This window comes from Aplidium turbinatum, chromosome 2, assembly GCF_918807975.1.
Source record: "Aplidium turbinatum chromosome 2, kaAplTurb1.1, whole genome shotgun sequence".
Taxonomy (NCBI): Eukaryota; Metazoa; Chordata; class Ascidiacea; order Aplousobranchia; family Polyclinidae; genus Aplidium; species Aplidium turbinatum.
The window spans coordinates 42320853-42343318 of record NC_137473.1 but is presented as its reverse complement, the minus strand read 5'-3'; the positions used below and the strand labels follow the sequence as shown (position 1 = coordinate 42343318).

Below are 22466 nucleotides of genomic sequence, written 5' to 3'. Positions count from 1 at the left end.
AATGCTAATCCGCTAACCAAAGCGTTAGCTTCGCTAATTAGCGGAACTGTGCCTTCTATTGTGTAGGCCTATACATAATAATATGAACCCTGCATGTTGTGTAAAATAAATACCGGTACCGCATTCCAGTTTCTGCGATGTAAGGGGCCGCGGACTTATGTTCGGAAGGGGCCACTGTCTTTGTTGCTACGACCCTGTCAAAACGACATGGAAATATAATAGTTGGACACGAAGCTAAAATCGATAGAAAATCATTAAGCTCAACTTGCAATAAAATTGAAAAAAAAAAACAATATCAAAATTCGATCGAGCACACCATCGCGGGGCCACATTTTCGTGACCTTGTTTAGCTTGTGATAAGTGACAAACTATTGCATTATCATTGCTCCTTCACCATCGCCGTTAAAATTAGGGATCACATTTTTGTTACCTTGCTTAGCTTGCGATAAGTGACAAATTGTTGCATCATTATTGTTCCTCAGCTCGCGGCTACTGAAGCGTATCCTTTGTTGTTTACGTTGACAAAATTCATGCGCTCGTTTTTAGAGTAATTTCATGCTTTTCTCAATTTCTTACTATCTTAGGAATTTCTCGCGTTGCCAAATATTTCTCTTCATTTGAACTTACCTTGAACAAATACCCAAGCGAAATATAAAAATGGGTGACTGATTAAGTAATTAGGCTCCTTGATTCGAGATGACAGCTTTTGAGCTATGATGAAACCAAGAAATGAATTGTACGCATGACTAGTCAGAATATCAATGAAAATGACGTAAGAAGAAAAAGAGAGCAGTGTTACCAACTTTTCTGTTTCCTTGCGATCGGCCAATCCATGCAATGGGTATCCTCAATACTGACAAATCTTGCAGTTTTGCATACTCGTACAAGCGTTTAAACCACTGACGCACAGCTGGTTACCGAGATTGACAACATAAAGTTGTTCTTGAAGTGTTGGCGTCTGTGCATTATTCCATCCGCTAAGTGCCGCTAAGTGCCGCTTCTACTATTCAAGAAATAAAGGTTCTACAGGAGTTCATAACCTCTGACCATAAACCTCTTGCAGTAACTTTCACTTGTGAAAACCTCCCAAGAGTGGAAATGGATAGTGGGTCTTTGTTGATGAAACCTAGCAAGATCCAATGGCAATATCTTTCTCAGCAGCAAAAAGAAGACTATAGAAGTTCAAGCAAGTATTTTCTTTCACAAGTACCCATACCATTCAAAACCATTAACTGTACAGACCCCAATTGTAGTAATGATCTTCATCAAAGAGAAGTTGAATTGTTTTATGATAACTTGATACATGCTCTACATATGTCAGCAAATTCGTTTTCTCAGACAATCAAAAAAAGATCCAAATTAGAAATCACAGGATGGAATGACAAAGTTTACACTGCTCACCAAGTTGCTAGAAATGCTTATCTAGAATGGTTGTCGAGTGGTAAGCCTCTCACTGGCCTTACTTTTAAAAAGATGAAAACAACTAGAAAAAATTTTAAATATGCATTACGGAAATGTCGATCAGAGACTGCACAGCTTAAAGCTGATTCTCTTGCTGAAGCCCTTCATCAGGAAAATTCGCGAAAATCATTTTGGCAAAAAATTAAGTCCTCTAAAGTTAAAGGTCCTATCTCTTCAACAGTAGGAGGAGCAATTGGGTCTACTGCGGTGACTGAGATGTGGAAAAATTATTATGGCAATTTATTAAACTCTGTGCGTAACAATCCTACAAGTGAAGCAATAGAGAGAGAGAGAGAGAGAGATATTGTTTATTTGCCTTTCTAATACGACTCGATATAAAGAAACACAATTACATACAATTCAAAATATGGCAATAGAAAGGTCTGGCAGCACCGAACAACCTTGCGGTTAACCAGTCAAGGTGCTGCCTGTCATCAGTCATCTTACATTGCAGCATCAGACATTATAACTGTATCAATAAAACATAATGATGGATGGAACAGTAGCTTCGAAATCGAATTGAATATATAAGGTTTTGTAGAATATTGAATCAAGACCAGCTGGGAAAACATGAGCATATAATGAATCATATCGTTTAAGAACACAAATGCGAGGTTACATGAGATAAAATAATTTAACTGAACGATTTTAACGATTTAATAAGAACTTAACAAGGTAATTTTATAAAGTTTTTTAAACAAAGCAAGGTGTTTGCTTTTAATACATTCATCCAATTCACTCCACAATTTAGTACCCCGATGTGTCAGAAGATTGTGTGCCACGGATTTGTTTATTTGTGGAAGAAAATACTTCATTTTATTTAGTTGTCGAGTGTTGTGCGAGTGAATATTATCAAGTTTTATAAAACGATCTTGCAATACAGGCGGTAGATTATTATTGGAAACTTTATGCATAAATTTTGCAATTTCGAGTTTGTAAATATCTTCACGTTGTAAAATATTCAAAGATTTGTATAAGCTAGTGACGTGACTGAATTTTGTACTTCTAGTGATTGCGCGAATAATATTATTGTGTCTTACGTCAACTTCCTTGATTAGTGTTTTACCTGCAGTACCCCATATAGTAATACCGTATTGAACACGACTATATACTACACTATAATACAACATAAGCAATGTTTCCTTTAACACATAGTTACGAAGGCGATAAAAAATTCCGGAATATCGAGCCAACTGCAGCGACAAATGTTTAATGTGTGACGACCAGGTTAGATTTTCATCGACATGGATTCCCAGGTACTTAACTGTTTTCATTCTTTCAATCACTGTTTGGTTTATACACAACCTGAAATTAGTTTCAACAGTACGCTTAGGTACTTTGTTTATTAAAATGTAGCTTGTTTTAGAGTAGTTTAAAGAGAGTTTGTTTCTTCGTAGCCAAGCATCAATTTTTTGTAGTTCAGTATTGGTTTCTGTTTGTAAAGATTCCAAGTCTTCACCACGTAAAGCTAGATATGTGTCATCCGCAAAAAGCACGGTAGAAAATTTAGACATTAAAGGAAGATCGTTAATATACATTAGGAAGAGAAGGGGTCCCAATGTTGAACCCTGAGGGACTCCACAAAGGATTTTTTGCAAGCTTGAAGCAGAATTAGACACTTTGGTATATTGGTATCGATTAGTAAGATAACTTTTCATCAGCTCAAGAGCAGTGCCACGTATTCCGTAGCAATGTTGAAGTTTATTTGTCAGTATGTTGTGGTCAACTGTATCAAATGCCTTTGGCAAGTCAAGGAATATGCAACAGGTATAGAAATTTCTGTTCACATTGTTTAACAGATCGTCATACAGCGTGCTTATTGCCATTGCAGTGGATGTATTTTGACGAAATCCAAATTGTTGAGCACTCAAAAGGTGGAATTTTTCTAGATATGTGTAAATTCTAGTGTGAAGAAGCTTTTCAAATATTTTACTAAATGGAGATAGCAGTGATATTGGTCGATAGTTGGTGGAATTATGAGGATCACCTTTTTTATAAACCGGAATAACCTCAGCAATTTTTAAGGCATCAGGGAACACTCCAGTAGTGACGCACAAATTAAATAGTTTACTTAGGAAGAAAGAGATCACAGGGCTGGCATATTTTATAAATTTAGTTTCACAGTCAGATTTCCTTGTTGACTTTTTGTCTTTCAAATTAGAGATTAACTTATATATTTCTTCTGGACTTGCGGGATCAAGAAAAAGAGAGTTTTTGACACTGTCTGGAGACGAAGTTATATTACGCTGGTCTTTTGATTGTTTAATTGTTTTTGCCATGTTTGGCCCGATGTTAACAAAAAAATTATTTAGTTCCTCTGCTATGTCTTTTGGAGACGTCAGTGGTTTGCCATTTGTAGTAATTACTTTAGAGGGCATTGTTGTTTTTTTCTTTTTGATACTGGATAATTCATAAATACTTTTCCATATTTTGTTGGAATCGTTTTTGTTTTCTGTTAGGGTGTTGTGATAATATTTACGTTTAGCAGCCTCGATAGTACGGTTTAGTAGATTACGGTAAGTTTTATATCGTTCATGCATTGCATGCTCAAATTTTTTATGTAGACGCTTAAACATGGAATTTTTCGTTTTAATTGATTTTAGCAGTCCCCGACTGATCCACGGTTTAAGCTTGAGGCATAGACATGTTGATGCAAGACACTGAAGCTTATGCCAATATCGGGAAATATCAATGCACTACTGAAACGATACAAATGCTACTATGCAAATTACCCTTTAATAGATCTGCTGGAAGTGATAAAATTTCAGCCGAACATCTAGTATATGCAGATGAACTATTGTGCTTCTTATTCAGCTTATTGTTTAATGTATGCCTTTCTCATGGTATGCTGCCTTCACCTTGTTTAAATACCATAATTATCCCTGTTTGTAAGAACAACAAAGGCAATATTCAGGATGCTGGAAATTACAGACCCATTGCAGTGGCAACTGTAGTGTCCAAATTATTTGAACATTATATCCTTGAGCATATTTCACCGTTTTTAAATACATCTGACAATCAGTTTGGATTTAAGCCAAAACATGGCACAGATTTATGTGGTTATCTTTATAAACAAACAGTATCTCATTACATACACAGCAATAGTCCTGTGTTTAGTGTATTTCTGGATGCATCCAAAGCATTTGATAGAGTTAATCACAATATCTTATTTAACAAGTTAGTTTCACGGAATGTTCCTATGTGCTTTGTACGATTATTGAAGCATTGGTATAAAGAACAAATAATGAGAATAAAGTGGGGGAATCAAATTTCTGACTCCTTCCATGTCACCAACGGAGTAAGGCAGGGAGGGGTTTTAAGTCCTTACCTGTTTTCTTTGTATATAGATGACTTATCGACTGAATTGAATTCCCTAGATGTCGGATGTAATACTGGTTCATCTCACTTGAATCACCTATTGTTTGCAGATGACTTGTGTGTATTTAGTCCAAGTGCTAAAGGTACCCAAAAACTCATTGATGTGTGTGAATCCTATGCTTCTAGACATGACATTATTTTCAACTGTAACAAAACTGTTGGATTGGTCCATCAATGTCGCAAATTTAAAGTTTTGACTTCTCCATGCATGCGGCTGTATAATACACAAATTAAATTTGTTGAACAAGTGAAATATTTAGGTATACTGATTGATGATACCATCAGTGATGACGCAGATATTAAAAGGCAAGTGCGATCTCTTTATGTCGCTGCCAATCAGCTTAGATCCAAGTTTGGAAATTGCTCTACCGAAGTTAAAAATGTAATGTACCAATCATATTGTATGCCAATGTATGGTTCGCAACTATGGTGTAACTATAAAACTTCTACTTTAAATCGCATACGAGTTGCTTACAACGACTCGTACAGAATTATCCACAATTTGTCAAGATGCGACAGTGCTAGAGTGTATCAGGTACAGAACGACGTGTTAACATTTGATGCTCTATTAAGAAAAAATTGCTATGCATTTGTAGAACGTTGCAAAAGATCAATTAATCCACTTTTGCGCAATGTTATGTCTTCTGATTGCTACTTTAATTCTACATTTTATATTCACTACAACAGTATTTTGTACGTTGTTTGATGTAGCCTGCTTGATGTTGTGTTAGTCTGATATTTTGTGTGATGACTGTTAAAAATTTGAATTCTATGGACTTTGAGTCTGATTGCAAATAAATAATAATAAAAATAATAATAATTAATGGAGAACAGTCCTGAAATGCGTTGCTCAAGCGCACACCCCAGGAGATGAACCAGAGTCGCTTAATTATGAAGATATTTCTTGTGCAAAGTTGTGCGCGAAATCCCTACTAAGTTAACAGGAGGGACGCATTGGTGAAAATTTGTTTGTTTTGTTTGTTTATCTTTATCCTGCATTGCCGGAAAGCGGACTTGAGCGCTATGCATCGGTGTACGCCTTTCGACTTACACCTGACCCACGCTGCAGCCGACTGCAATGTCTGTTTCCGGTTGTCTGCTCTACTTATGACTTAAATTTGGTATTATCCATTACTCGAAATCGATGACTGGGTAGAGGCAATTATCGTAAAGTTTCTTGCCCAGAGAAACAACAGCAAGTGCGGGTGGCTGGAGTCGAACATGCAGGCTCTCGACTGCGAACCCAACGCGCTAACCACTCGGCCACTGCTGTTAAATTATTTTGCAGTAGCTTACATACGTAAAAATCAAACATGTGGTTGGTGAAGGCCTTTTTTAATCATTAAAAAATACTTCTAACTTAAAGGAAATGCAGAAAAATTTCTATTGATGAATGCAAAATAGCAGTTACATTGCGTATTTCGACTTGTGTTTTGGACTTTCTTGCTTGTTTTTACAAAATAATTTGGCAACACTGCAAGTGAGTACCAGGGGATTTGTGTTTCTTCTTTCTTGCTTGTTTTTACAAAATAATTTGGCAACACTGCAAGTGAGTAATAGTGGAGTTGTGTGCGGTGAAAACGTTACGCATTGTTGCATCATTTGTCCGGTTTAGTGTAGTAACCGCTTGGTGCTTGTGTCAACATGAGCGAAAATGCGAAATAGACTAGCCCGATCTATTAGCATAACCACATCATATTAAAACAAATAGTTTCTCCGCCTTGAAAACTTAAACTACGACGACAACGAATAGTTTTTCCGCCTTGAAAACTTAAACTACGACGACCAAATTATTTTATTTGTGAGGATCCGCACAAAAACGTCAAGGAAATTCCAAGTAATTGGCCTACCAACCACAGAGTAGCGAGATTAGTAAATTAACAGTGTAGGTAATTTTTGTGAAGTTAGTTTAGGGATCAAAATGTAAGATCTACAGAGTTATTTTACTTTCTTATCATTTTGACATCACCCATGAAAGAATTGGTGTTGAAACGTTTATAGCTCTAACTCTAAGCGTCGCATTCGAATATCTGTTTGAAGTATTCAGCATACAGTATATTGGGTACGTACCGTACGGTACCTTGTGTTGTGGTTTACAAATAGAATTTTAACTACTTTATTGCCTAGTATAGCAACAAAAAATGACCTATGTCTTAAGCTAATTTGCTTACTGTGTGAGTTCTTTTTTGTCATTTCTTGTTTAGTTTTGTTGTTATTTCTTGGTTTGATGTTGAAAACTGAGCTCAGTAATCTATAATATATCATAGACCAGAAGTCATCAGCTGGCGGGCCGCATGCAGCTCTTCACGTTATTATGTGACGACCTGTGGAAGGTATAACATTTCTTGTTGATTGATCATGGAATAAGTTATCCGAGCAAATTGTCACAGCACCTGGTTTGAACAGTTTCAAAGCTAGACTAGATCACCACTGAAGTAATAGAGAAGTTAAATTTGACCCACTTGAATAATCATATTTTGAAAGTAGCGTACTGGCCGGTGGCTGCCTCCACTAAAGTTGATATTCATTACATCCTGTAACTTGTACCATATGTATTCCACTATGAATGATGTATACCTATTTTTACTGACAGTTATATTCTATTTTATATGGTGTATCCAGCCCCAGGTGTTTTTCATTATATTTTTGTTGTGTTTTTACCTCATTCAACTAGAGTCATATAAAGGTTTTTTTACTTAGAGAAGACCTAAGGGGGACGAAAGCAATGTATATACATTGTTTAAACGAAAACCAAAATACACAACATTTTTTTTAGTGTGAAGAAAGGCGTTCTTCCCGGCTATCAGCACAAGGCTGATTACTCACTAGCACAGCGAGTGAGTAATGGCACCTGCTGGTTTTGTTGGCTCTTTCTTTCCACAAAGATAAGAGTTAAACTGACTGGTAAAGCGGCGGTCGATTACTCAAGTGGCAAGAATACGGTGCGATACTGATGAGCCCAGCCTCATGGGCGAAACATGTGTCTATCGCTGTCTATTCGATGCTACAATCGGCTGCCAAAATAACTTAAACGTTTAATTGGAGGTCTCAATGGCTGGCGTGGAAGCTACACCGTTCTGGTTAGCGAAGCGTCACTGCAGCTCGCTGTGCTAGTGAGTAATCAGCCTTGTGCTGATAGCCGGGAAGAACGCCTTTCTTCACATTGACCTACCCCTGGCACCTGCTGGTTTTGTTGGCTCTTTCTTTCCACAAAGATAAGAGTTAAACTGACTGGTAAAGCGGCGGTCGATTACTCAAGTGGCAAGAATACGGTGCGATACTGATGAGCCCAGCCTCATGGGCGAAACATGTGTCTATCGCTGTCTATTCGATGCTACAATCGGCTGCCAAAATAACTTAAACGTTTAATTGGAGGTCTCAATGGCTGGCGTGGAAGCTACACCGTTCTGGTTAGCGAAGCGTCACTGCAGCTCGCTGTGCTAGTGAGTAATCAGCCTTGTGCTGATAGCCGGGAAGAACGCCTTTCTTCACATTGACCTACCCCTGGCACCTGCTGGTTTTGTTGGCTCTTTCTTTCCACAAAGATAAGAGTTAAACTGACTGGTAAAGCGGCGGTCGATTACTCAAGTGGCAAGAATACGGTGCGATACTGATGAGCCCAGCCTCATGGGCGAAACATGTGTCTATCGCTGTCTATTCGATGCTACAATCGGCTGCCAAAATAACTTAAACGTTTAATTGGAGGTCTCAATGGCTGGCGTGGAAGCTACACCGTTCTGGTTAGCGAAGCGTCACTGCAGCTCGCTGTGCTAGTGAGTAATCAGCCTTGTGCTGATAGCCGGGAAGAACGCCTTTCTTCACATTGACCTACCCCTGGCACCTGCTGGTTTTGTTGGCTCTTTCTTTCCACAAAGATAAGAGTTAAACTGACTGGTAAAGCGGCGGTCGATTACTCAAGTGGCAAGAATACGGTGCGATACTGATGAGCCCAGCCTCATGGGCGAAACATGTGTCTATCGCTGTCTATTCGATGCTACAATCGGCTGCCAAAATAACTTAAATTTTTTTTAGTGTTGTGCTGTGCCTTTATATGATATGTATGTTCTAGGTGGTATTGACTCGTTTTTCTTGGTGTTTTTTCTCTTGTTTATAACTTCCAAGTTATACATAGTATTCTATTTCGTTTTTTTTTACCAATTTTGCTACGTGAGTTATCTTGAAGGTGAAAAAGCACTACTGTGCTTGCAACACCATCATTATTATCATTGTGCTTGCATTGCAATGTGTCGAAAATTCTTTGTTTACTGTATTTGTTAAACCCAAGGTATCATGTGTGTTTTTTTAAATGGATAGGCCCCTGGGATCCATTAAATTTCTATAAACAAGATTTCAGGGAAAACAACTCAAATGATCAATTTAAGGACAATTAATAAAAAGTTAGTGTTAGGCATCAAGTGAGGGTAATGTTGATTCACTGAGTGTTTCAATAAGTTGTATAAACAAATGTTTATGGTTTAAATGAGTTTGTTTTTTTAAGAAAAGGTTTTGTTCCATTTTTCAATTTCTCTTGCTGTTATGTGTTTTCCCTTGTTTTCCAAAATTGAAGAAAATTGTTTCGTTTATTGTTTTGTTAAGCATTGTTAGTTAAAGAAAGTTACATTAAAAGTGTGATTACAGGAGCTTGGCCGCGCAGTTAACGTTGTTCGATTATTATGTTTGTTCTACTTTGGTTTTTTATGATAAATATTAATAACTTGTACTACTGTATAGGCTACTGGGTATAAAAATGCACTCTTTTCTAATCCAAGAGTCTCTCTATCTAAAAATTTTATTATTGCATCTGCAACAGCTTTATGTAATTTTATCCAAGTGGCCCATGCAAAAAGGTTAATGACCCCTGTCATCAACATACTTTTGAATTGATGCGAGTAGCAGAGGCAATTTGCTGATGTGATTGTATAAACAATGCTAACTTAAAACAACAAGATTTTTTGTCAAACATGGATGTCAAACATTTGTCAAATTATGCTGATAAAAGCAAAATTCAAGGATGGAATGGTTGGTTTACATAACACTCTTTTTCACAATAGTTAGATGCGGTAGTTTGTGATAACTATAAGCTTAGTATTAAGATTTCTTGTTAGATCTAAAGCATTAAAAACAAGTCAGGCTTTGTTAAATGTTAATTTGTTAGTAGATATTCAGGTTTGGACATTTATTTATGTGCCTACCTCTGCAGCACACCTGCATGTATAAATGTTTTAGTTAGATTTATTGTTATGGGGGTGGTGGCTGACTAGATGAACACTTAAATGTTTTTTTGCTGCCATCCTGATTGTGCAATAAAGTAACCAACAGCTATAACTTACAATGCATTGTTTTTACTGTTCATTTACTCTGCTTGTTTGTTTAATTTAATTCATATGTGGTGCTATTGATTGATTGAATTTTTATCCTCGGACTGGGAAAGCTTTTTGCAGAGCTTAATCCTGGCAGTTTCGCATAGCTGTAGTGTGTAGGCTTTGAATCACTGACACAGGACGGTCACTGAGATTGTCAGGGTGAAGTTTCCGATCATTGAAATCTTGTTGCCAGGGATTTATCCCATCCATTAAATGACTGCTGAATGGAGAGCAGTCCTTGACGTGCATTGCTCAAGCGCACACCCCAAGAGTTTAACCAGCATTGCTTGATCTTGAAGTTGTTTGTTCCAGAAGGCATGTGTTACGAATAATCGTTTCCCAAATCAAATGTCACATAAAACCGTTCAACCGTTAAAGTCTACTTTACCTGGCCGCTGGCGTCTTACATCAAAGAATATTTCTGAAAAAATGATGAGATGTTGCATCATTCCTTTTTTACCTCCTGTAGAATTACATAACAATAGGTGGACTGTTACGTCATACATGCCAGTTACTGGTTGTTGAAATATTGCATCAGTTTCGTAACTTTAGATTGTCGCTTGAGAAGGTTGGCCGAATATTAAAACTGCTTTGCTCTGTGCGTACCAACTAGATGATATTTTCGTTCTTTAGCCTGAAATCTGTCCTGCGGACTGCGGTGTCAAGTTTTTTAGTGCGTAGTGCATATGTGTTGCACTATCCCTTTGTAACATCCCCAAGTTTTTTAGTGCGTAGTGCATATGTGTTGCACTATCCCTTTGTAACATCCCGTGTAGCTGTCCTATGTCTTGAAATACAATTCGTGAAGACGCTTCAGAAGTGTGTTGTGCTCGGTGTCATCGCATACAGACGAAAGGATTCGGGAATTTTATCTTACAACTTTCTCACAGAGATATTATGGTTTTCCGCTGTGACCATCATGTGCTAACCAACTGAGCTAGGAACCAACTGCTAACCAACTGAGCTGAGCATTGAAACAAAATAAATTGACTTGAACAAACTTCATGTTTGATTTTATTACAAGTATTATCATTTTTTGCACCAAGTAATTTGTCAGTATTCTGCTTAACAAATTAAAAATTGTATATAAATATTATAACTATTCATTGGCATGGTTTTGTTAACAGGGTATTGTCTGTGAACTTTGGAGACTTAGCCTACTTTAAAGTTTAAAATAGTTCATTGAAACAGTTATTTTAAACTTTCAATTTAATTCACAGGTATCATTTTGATTCAATTTTGTTCTAAAAACAATTCAAAATGTCAACTCAAGATATCCAGGCCACCCCTGAAGTTGTTCAGCTGAAGAAAAAAATCACTCTTCTTAATGGAGTCACAATGATAGTTGGGAATATCATTGGATCAGGAATCTTTCTCACGCCAAAAGGAATACAATCAGAATGCGGGTCACCGGCACTCAGTCTTATCATTTGGGTAGTTTGTGGAGTCTTTTCACTTGTTGGTGCTCTATGCTATGCAGAACTTGGTACTACGATTGTAAAATCTGGTGCAAGTTATGCTTATATATTGGAAGCATTTGGGCCAATGCTTGGTTTTGTAAGGCTTTGGATATCTGTGCTTATCATTGAACCCACTGTGCAGGCAGCTATTGCGATAACCTTTGCTAATTATCTCATTCAACCTTTCTTCCCAACATGTGACCCTCCATTTTATGCTGTTCGATTACTAGCAGCTGCTTGTATGCTCATAATTATGTTCGCTAATTGCTGGAGTGTACGGTATGCCACTCGAATCCAAGATTTATTTGCTTATGCTAAAGTTTTTGCTCTGATTATTGTCATTGTTGCTGGGGCCGTGTCACTGGTGCAACATGGAACATCTGTCGGGTCATTTTCTAGACCTTGGGAAGGTACTACCACAAATATAGGAAACATAGCACTCGCAATGTACTCTGGATTATATTCGTATGCTGGATGGGATACTTTAAACTTTATGGTTGAAGAATTGCAAAATCCATACAGAAACCTTCCATGGGCAATTTTCATTTCTATGCCAATTTGTACTATTATATATCTTTTGGCTAATGTTGCATATTATGCTGTCCTCACCCCTGCTGAGATAATTGCTTCTGATGCAGTTGCTGTTGGATTTGCAGGCAATACTCTGGGAGTTATGAGCTGGATTATTCCAATATTTGTTGCTATGTCTACGTTTGGTGCCCTCAACTCATCTCTTATGGTTTCATCGCGTTTGTATTTTGTTGGTGCTCGTGAGAAGCATCTTCCTGATTATTTCGCCATGGTCAGCCCAAAAAGGTTTACTCCTATATCTAGTCTTCTTTTATCCGGCACACTCACTTTAGCTTACCTGTGTGTTAATGATGTCTTCAAATTAATCAACTACTACAGCTTCATGTATTGGCTCACCGTAGGCTTGTCAATAGCTGGACAGATTTATCTTCGAATAACACAACCAGACCTTCCTCGTCCCCTCAAAATACACATATTTTTTCCAATAATATTTGGTCTTGCATGTTTGTTTTTAGTAATTGTCCCATTTTACTCTGAGCCAATCGAGTCATTGATAGGAACATGTCTTCTTCTCACTGGACTTCCTATTTACTATTTTTTTATTTACTTGGATCCTCGACGTCAACCAAAGTGTTTGAAAAAAATTACACTCTCACTTACTTGCTTCATGCAAAAGATGTTGCCTGTGGTGATGTCAGAATCTGATCTAGATGGAGAGTTTTGATTGTTCTGACTTTTTAGTCAACATTTAGCTGTCAAACCTGCTCAAACAAAGCCACTTTTGAAAACTGAAATAGTGAAGTCATGGTGCGCTATTCAAACATGTTTGCTTGAGTATCTTTTTGTAAAATATTTAACCAGATTGATATTGTATGTTTGATGTGTGTGCTGCTGTGTACCAATTGAAATCATTTTGAAAGTGTTATTTTTCTATTCCATTGTAAAACCATTGCCAGAGCTGGGAGTTGCATCTACAACTGTTATCCTTTTTTCTACACAACTCTTCACAATTTATACAAAGCCCAATATCACATTTTTGTAAAAAACACGGAATATCCGGCCAATAAATTCTTTGCTCAGTATTTTATGTGTTTTTTGTTGTTACGTCAATTCTGTGAAACTTGTGCAAATGGTGCCAGCTAAAAACTGCTGCTTACACAATCATTAACAACTGTGTTCAATTTTGTTTTTTGTTGTGCCTCGCTTTTTCTGTTAGGACTTGTAGTCAATAGAAGATTTGTAGTCAGCTGAATGCTGATGTGTAGTGACTAGGTGAATTTTTTTGTAAATTTACTAGAACGCGTTGCCCCTGACTTAGTATTATTTAACAACCAGTTACTTTTCCTTTGGAACTCTCCAAGCATTTGTATATGCTGCATTGCTCATAATAGTTTAGCCTGCGGAGTCTCGTTGTGTATTGGTGTTGTTTCAAACAGTTTTGCCATGATAGAAATATGTTTAACCAATGGATGTGAGTTACAAGTTGTGATGAGAATCGCTTTTAACTATTTAAACTTAAAGCAATCATCGTAACCTTTTTAGAAACATTTCATTCCCTTCACAACAACATCAAAAACCACTCATTTGTGCCATATAGAAATCTCCAACCTTTCAAGCAATAAAATATTGAAAAACTCACGTTTCTGAATACAATTACATTACTTTGGGATGTTTTCCAATGCAAATACTGCAACGGTATTCATTATGACATATGGCAAGACTAAGGTTTATTAATGTCGATTCTTTCTGAAGTTACAGTCGTTAAAATAAAAACCAGCACTATTAGGCCTCCTCATAAATAATGTAAGACGATGTGCTGTAGAAAAATTAATTGTCAAACATAAATGGTTCATGTAATGTAAACCACGGAATGGCCCGTTTCGGTGAGTCCGATTCGGTGAGTCCGATTCGGTGAGTCCGATTCGGTGAGTCCGATCCCTTAACGGAGAATTTTTTAAATTTTTTTTTTAAATTATTGGGTACCGTAGCCTAATTATCATTGCCGTTTTAGGGTTAGGGGTTAGGAGTTAAGGTTAGGGGTTAGAAGTTAGGAACTCACCGAATCAGACTCACCGAATCGGACTCACCGAATAGTAGCAGACCCTGTAAACCAAGCATACCATATCATGCAATGCGATAACTTCAGTGGAGGCCTCGGTCTACTCTTAATTCTACTTTAGAAATGTAAATAAATTCTATATATTTATGTTATATATATAATATATATAGTTAAAGTATTTAAATACAAATGGTTTATATTTTTTTGCAAAACGTACTCTAATATTTTAAGCGTTTACCAATACAATAATGCTAGTGCTATGTTCGGTTACGACAGACATTGAAATATTCTTGTCGTCAGTTAAATTGTATGAGCAGAAAATGACATTTTTTATATTGATATGTTACTGCATACGTTGACTTTGCCTGCTTTGAAAAGGTAGACCATCACTTTGCTTCATCACTTTGCTGTTGCTTCTTGCAATGAAATTTCATCATTTTTGCTGCCGCTTTTTCAATATTTATTTAATAATACTTTATTTGCTTTATTGCAGTCTTGATTATTTAAAATATTGCATTTTGTGTTTGCACGTCATCCGATAAGACGCACTTCTGTTAAGCTCAACATATACATACACAATCGATTTGCTGGTTTGTTTGGTGAATGTTTTTCAACTTTGATGTGTTATGATTAGATTCACAGGCTTTGTGAACAATAAACCGGTGTGTAGATAACATTGTGTATTTAATGTCATCGAGTCATCATAGTGTAGCTAGGTGGAAGTTTGATTTTGCGACGTATTAGTCTTCATTCGTGGCATCTACAAAATTGCACATCAGTAGAAATACAGCTTTTGCTGTTATCATCACCAGGGTGTGATGGTACATTTCATGTACAGGTAATGTACTTCATCGTTTCAGACCAGTAGTGGAGCTAGAAGTCCGGGTCACTTGGTCACGTGCCATCCCCCACCAAATGATTGAAACTTAAAAACAAAATCTTGTAGGCTTTATCCAACTTTTACAAAAAGCTAGTCTTAAAACGATGCTTTTGGGCAAGTACGAAGTGTGCGTTTTGAACAACAAACCAAACCCACAAAATGGACAAATAGCAACCAAAAAGGTAAAATTTAAGCCTCCAGATTTCCTACCAGTCTGGTTGCTTCGAAACTCCAGTTTTCTCTAAATTATTTTCCTTTTTTTATTTCTATAGGTTACGGTGCCTACCACCATTTTTTTCTAGATCCACTACTGTTTCAGACATTAAAAATTATCATTAACAAAACAAGGCATTTCCAGCCGTATATGCAAGTAGTTCACGCAGTTTTTCTAAGCTATCTGCAGACTATTGTGTTGTTTGAATGTTATGTTTGTTCAGTTGGCTCTCGAGTACAATCCAACTTCGTATTGCGACAACACTGTGCGTCGCGTTGGTTTGCATTGTTCAAACAATAGAGATTCAGTTCCATTGCCACCGCCGATAAACATGCTTGCAGTGTTCTCTTTTGTTGTCAACTTCACACAGTGTGTAGTAGAAAAAACGTTCTACCTGGCCATAACAAATGCAGCTAATAGTTCGTGGCAAGAACTAATTGGGCGATGCTGATGAGCCTCATAAGTGATGCTAAACTCATAGCCGCGGGCACTTGGGAGGAGCAATCACCCCTAAAAAATTGTTTGTCACACTATTGCAACGTTTTAATGACATGGCATTTTATGTTGAATCACGTTTCATAAGAAAAACTTCGTTTCGACTGAAAGAATATGTCAGTGGAACTCCTGTAATTTTTTGCTAACTGTATTCACAAATTGTTCCGTGACAAGAAGTCTTTTGTGTTCTTTACTCACAAGTGGAGTTCCCTTAAAAACCACAGCCACGAAAATAACACTTGCTTTTTATGTTACAAGCTCTGTCTGCTCTTCTATGTTTTTTTGACCTCAGGGTGTTTGTGCAGAACTGACGATTTTAGAGTGATAACGTTATGTATAGATTTGAGGCTTGGTAACAGAACCGTACTATAGATTTACTAACAATAATATTGTCAGTTGATTGTACTGTAGTGCGCGCAGGCAGTACCGTACACAATTTCATCAAGCGCTCGCTATTTTTTAAGCTAGACAGTGCAAAATGAAGTGGCTTGTGCGTTGCTTTTGTTTCGTACTTAGGGTGCTACGTTTATAAACAAACATGGCATTATGGCGTACCGATAGTGATCTTATTTTTAAAACCTGTAAACACCTCTGAACCGTTCAGACTGAACGACTATTTTTAAGAGAATTCTTCCGGTTTATCTTTGGTGACGTCATTTCATCACATAGTATGAGTTCATGACAACAACTCGCTACGTTTAATCTACAGTTTAAAGCCTTATTTTTTTTCGTAATCAACATTTGCTGGATCGGATTGCTTGATATCGTTCACTTTCTACTTGCATTTTGCCAGTATTGTTCATCGACTGGTAGGGCTGAATTCCAAGTGGAAGTTTGTATCACGAGGCAAGCACAGCTTAAACCAGGGGTCATCAAACTTTTTTCTCTGAGGGCCGGATTGCTGCGAGATTAACAGCTGCGGCCGGATGCAAATTGCGAAAAGATACACTACTGTTTAGAATCTCCATTGACTTGAATTGAGCACAATAAATAACAACGTCAGCGGTGGAATAGCAAAGTTGTGATGAAAATCGAAAGGTTGCTGGAAAAGTTATCCCCTGCTGTGATACACTACAGAGCATCGTGCTCTTGAAAAAACATTACATCTTTCCAAATTTGGCCTAGGCTGTCCCCATTTGTGGTGGCCTAATGATAAAAACAGAACACCAACATGTAGGCTGCCTGGTGGAAAAATGTACAAATTCATAAGAACAAATAATTTTAACAAAGAAGTCTCTATTACACAAAAAGGCAGAGCCAAAGACGGTTGCTAATGCCAAGGGAAGCACATGTATAGATTTGTAGTGCAGCTGTAATTTCCGCAGCATGTGGCTGGGCCGGATGAAATCAGTGCGCGGGCCGGTTCCGGCCCGTGGGTCGTAGTTTGGTGACCCTTGGCTAAAACTATTCCTTCTGGCCACAATTTTGTTATTTCCTTAATTCAAATTATAGACACTCCTAATGGCTTACCGTACTGTAGGGATTTTGTTTGCGTGCCCTTGATCTAATGTTGTTTTGGCTACGCCGCTGGAAAGACTTTTTTTGGACGTTTTAGAAGGCTATGTTTGTCGGTCACAATAGCTCATGGCAGGCAGTAGCCTATTGGATAAACAGACATCTTGCTGGAAAAACAGTAAGCCTTGTCTATTTCCTTCCACAAAAAGATATTCTCTTTGCAGTCACTCAAATCGAATCGCAGATGGCTTTAATCACGATTCTGAAAGTCGTGCCTCAAATCAAACTCTAGGAAACCATATTGCTGCTGTGGAAACGCGAATGAGGCTAAAGCAACTATCGGGGGCAAACATTTTAATATTTGAAATAAAGAGTTTTTTTAAAAATATACTTACTTAATGCAGCAAAACATTTATGAAACGCCACTTAACATGTAATGCAATTCATTAAAACGTGGCAATAGTAGCCTATAGGCTAAGAAACATTTTTTGGGATGGCGATTGCTTCCCTGCGCCGTAATAAATAATAGCCTAATTGGCAAATTTTTCGGCTAAAATCAAAATTTTCTGGAGAAATAAAATTAATGGTCTGGCAATCTTAACAGTAAGGGATTTTCGTTGGTCCACAATAAAATTTCGACTAGATAGGTGATGCCGCAAAAATACCCGAAACGTAAGCCTACTTCCCAAAACCATACAGTTTTGTTAACATTTCACAAGCAAACAAACACACAAAGAATTTCAAGCAATGAGACTTGCAATGAAAATGTCAAGCAAAACAATAAACCAAAATTTTGTTCCTGAGCAGAGTCCTATTTTACAGAAGTAGGCTATCTGATAAAACATGTTGGTAAAATATTTTATTATGGGGTTATTGAATGACTGGGTAGTCATTGCTCAGTCATCACCATCATCTGTTCAGTGGGTTCCGACTCTCGGTCACTCCAGGCCTATAAACCTTTCCCTCTACGATACAGCTCTCGATTCTTCACAAACTTCTTCAGCTTTTCCATGCCCATCCAGGTGTTATTCGTCAAAGTATCGAGCTATCTTGTTGTGGGACGACCCTTTCCCATTCCTCCGCTGACCAAACCAAGCATGACGTCCTTTTCCAGTGATGTGCTTCTACTGTAATTACGTAGCCACAATATGAAAATGTTTTGGTTGGCTTTGAATCTTTATCCTCAGACTGACAAAGCCTTTGATAGGTTATTCCTGGTAGTTTCGCAAACTTGTAGAATGTAGAGGCTTTTGACTCAGGGTCGGTTACCGAAATTGACAAGAGTGTAGTTTCGAATTGCTGCCGCGAAATTATTCATCTATTATATTTATATGCCGCTGGATGGAGAGCAGTGCAGAAATACGTTGCTCAAGCACACTCCCTGAACCAGCGCCGCGTGATGTTGAGGTCGGGCGGGTTACCACTGAACCGGACTATTCGAGCCTCTAAGTCTAACGATGTTCGGTTTAATTTGGTTCAAAATGGTAGTAAGCTTACGCAAGTTCAATGTCAGGCCAAATTTACAATAATCTTCATGCTAATATGAAGCGAAATGAAATCGTTTATTGCAAATTGATATTGAAAGGTAGTTGACCACGATATATTGAGCCACTTAAGCTAGTCAGTATTACAAGTGTCGAAAAGTTTCAAGTCACTGAGCGTATAGCCTAGTTTATCGATTACTTCATTACAATACCAAATTTTTAATTTCAAAAGTGCGTAATTTATTAAAGTTTAAAGAGTGACACTTTCTTCAAGGCGTAATTGAATTAAAATGAAACTTTCGAATCCTTATTGTAAACGTTTACGAAATCGGTTGCAATTCAGAAGCTCCGCAAAGAATCGAAAAATCTTCAGTCAGGGATATAGGCTACGAGGAACATCTTGAGCTTTTGAGTAACACTTCTTTTATTGTCCCACTTCATTCCAAGCATTGACTGCCTTTTGTGTAAAAATTGTGTCTCAAATGTGAAAAATTAAGTCAACCTCTTCGTAAGACATAAAAATCGAATAACCCAAACCAAACACGGCTTGTGATGTCTGTTTCCTACAGTACCTTTGGGATCTAATCGTAGATTGCACTCGTGTTCATAAAGGATTTGTGGCACTCTTTGTAGATTCTACCCACTCTACACTTTGAAGCTGAGCGATTGCATTTGTTTGTGACAACTGACAAGCAAAGATTTTAAAGATTTAGTTAACCATTGTATTTTATTCAGATGTAGTTAAGTTGTATGCAGTGGCGGCTCGTCCATAGAAACTGCAAAACTGCAGCACCCCCTGCACATTTCAGTATTTTTTTTTTTAATAATTTCACGTTTTTTCTCACGTTTTCTATAAATCCTACCGACTGGAAGTTTCATAATTTCTGGATTTTAAAAAGTATTATGATTTTTTAAGTTCTGTATTTGGCAGCTCTGAACTGCAAGCAATGCAGTTGCGATCTTATAAAAGAAGAACAAAGAGAAATTATGACGTCATATTTTGGCTGAGGTTGCTTTAAATCCTACAATTTCGAACTGCAAATTTTGCAGTTGCTGGTCACGTGGTCAAGCTAGCTACTGTTGCAAATACTTCATTGTTTTCAAGCACGATATTAGGTGGCTGCGACTGATGTTGTTACATGGTGTTACAGACGGTTGTTCGCCTGGTCAAACGTCATGTAGAAACCGTTCGGGTCTACTGAATATTACGTCATGGAAATTCCTAAAACATGAGCCAAAATTGCACCATCGTCCGTAAGACTCGTGTCAGACCGGTTTAAACCTGTTTCAGTTTGAGACCGGTTTAAACATGAAATGTTGCGTCGCGCTACTGCTGGCGTGCCTTTGAGTTATCACAAATTTTTCTGATTCATTCTCGAAGTTGTTTGTTGGAAGTCGGTCGCACATTTAACTGGTTTATTTGGTGCTTGCTAGCTGGACAAATTCTCCGTCTTTTATCCAAGTAATCTGTATCGTAGTGACAGTTTTAGAGGTGCAAGGAGTTGCAACCCCATTTCGATAGCCGCGGGCTAATTTTACTGGAATACACTTTGAATAGACGTTTCGAAGGTGTGTTTATTTTTCGGTCATTACGTACAGACAAACGGATCCGGGAACTTTATGTTACAATTTTCCCACGAAGAATTATGGTTTACCGCTGTGACCATAAAAAATAAAAGACGAGTTCTTGTCAGTTGGTAGGTCAAGAAGAAATTAAAGCAAAAAAAATAAACGACGTGTTTGTTGTCAGCTAGTGCAGAAGAACTACTTAGAAGTACAAGAAATAATAAAAGAAGATTTGTTGGTTGGTAGTCTACACTCTTACAGAAGCAAAGAAAAGTAAAGACATTTCTTCTCAGTTTGGTACAGAAGAAAAATAACTTTGACATTCATTGGCAAGAAAGAAGATTAAAAGACAATCCATCTGTGCTTGTAGATTCAAGTGGAAGAATCCAAGCAAGTTTTGTGGACTTTAGGACTTCATACCCGTACAGCTACGGTATCGTGCATTTAAATTCTTTTTTGTATTTTTACGGTCTTTGCAGTTAAGGTTTTTATAACTACTGTAGCCTAATAATTTTGTGTGTTTGTGTAACTTAATTTTTTTAATTGTTAAATTTAGCCCCAACATTTAATATGTCTACACTCGGTGGCGACAAGGACTCGACCGCCGTAGACTCGACTGAGTTTAAGCCTGATGATGTTCTTTGCGGTCGGGCAGGCCATTCTGGGGAGGGACCCAATAACGATGAGGCTAAGTCAGTTCGAGAGGCCCGGCATCTTAGACGGGATATTTTGACTCAAATTGGGAAACTTTCTGTAGCCCTAGGTTCTTTGAGTGATAAGCAGGAACTGTTAATTTTTAGATCTAAGTTATCTACTTTAGAAGAGGAATTACGGCATTTCCATGCTCTTTTGACTAAAATCTTTAACTCTGCAATCTTGGCAGAACTTCGTGATAGGGTAGATCCCGAATTTAACTCGTTAAAAAATAACTTTGAACAAAAAGAAATTGAGTTCTCAGATATGTTGGATGCTGACATACATCCTGAGGATAGCGCCTCAAATGTAAGCACTGGGATGTCTAGGACTTCGTCTCGGATAGTGGCACAAATTAACCTGCAGCTAAGACGAGAGGAGCTCCAGATACAAGCTGAGGCCATTCGAGCTGAGGCTGCCGCGAGAGCTGAGGCCGAAGCGAGAGCTGCTGAGGCTGCCGCGAGAGCTGAGGCCATTCGAGCTGAGGCTGCCGCGAGAGCTGAGGCCGAAGCGAGAGCTGCTGAGGCTGCCGCGAGAGCTGAGGCCATACGAACTGAGGCTGCCGCGAGAGCTGCTGAGTTCGCACTCAAAGACGCTCAGTTGAGGGCCGAACAACGTAAAGAGGTAATTTTAGCTGAATATCGATCAGAGGTGGGCTCTCGGCGTAGCTCTAAGAAGGGCTCTTCTAGGCATTCCAGAAATGAACATCAATCGCAGTTTAATTTACATAACCTTTTCCAAACGCCCGTTCAACCTGTGAGTGGACCAGGGCAATCCACACGTTTTCCAGCTGTTTCAGGAGGTCTCGGGGCCGCGGCTAAGGGTCTTCCGAATGCTGTAGAGCCAAGGCCTGCGAATTACAACCGAACTCCTCCCCCAGAGCGTACAGGTCACGGGGCCGCCATTAGTAATGGTTTGCCCCCTTCACAGTTTTCTGCGCCGCTAGGTTTTGATCGCCCAGCTACACGTAATTTGGGTGGTTGTGAGAGGCGTATCGCGTCTCCTGATTTTAACGTGTGTGAGGATCGTGATCGGGCTGTGCATGTGACTGAGCCCACTCAGGCCCTTAAGAGATATAGCTTGTCTTCTCCCGCTAAATCGAGTTCTCAACAGCAGGATTGCTTTTTTGAATACCAAAATAGTAGGACGTTTTTCGATAAGGCGGCCTTGATTGGTTACGATGGTAATAATATGCCATTTATCTTCTTTAAAAATCGTGTTACGGCCTTAATGGCAGCTTCGCCCTTTAAGGGGACTCGTTTGACTTTGTTACAAGCAGCTTGTGTTAGGACAGCTGCGCAAACGATTGCTAATTTGGTTTCTGACACCCCTGGCTTGTCAGAGGAAGACAGGATAGAAATGTCGTTAGCTCGCTTGTCCCAGCGTTTTGGGGTTCGTGGAGGTCTTTTCGCAGAACCAGAAATTAG

The 22466-nt window shown here is 38.3% G+C and overlaps 1 protein-coding gene across 1 annotated transcript; it reads left to right on the top strand.

The window, feature by feature from the left end:
* The first annotated feature begins 11353 nt into the window (after positions 1–11353).
* LOC145764521 (Y+L amino acid transporter 2-like) lies at positions 11354–15039 on the top strand. Its single transcript, XM_082576137.1, has 2 exons — positions 11354–14046; positions 14294–15039. The coding sequence occupies exon 1, from the start codon at positions 11463–11465 to the stop codon at positions 12915–12917; it is 1455 nt and encodes a 484-aa protein (XP_082432263.1). The 5' UTR covers positions 11354–11462; the 3' UTR covers positions 12918–14046; positions 14294–15039.
* Positions 15040–22466: the final 7427 nt, after the last annotated feature.

Coding starts and splice junctions, on each gene's coding strand:
- LOC145764521 (XM_082576137.1), top strand. CDS start 11,463: ATGTCAACTCAAGATATCCAGGCCACCCCTGAAGTTGTTCAGCTGAAG.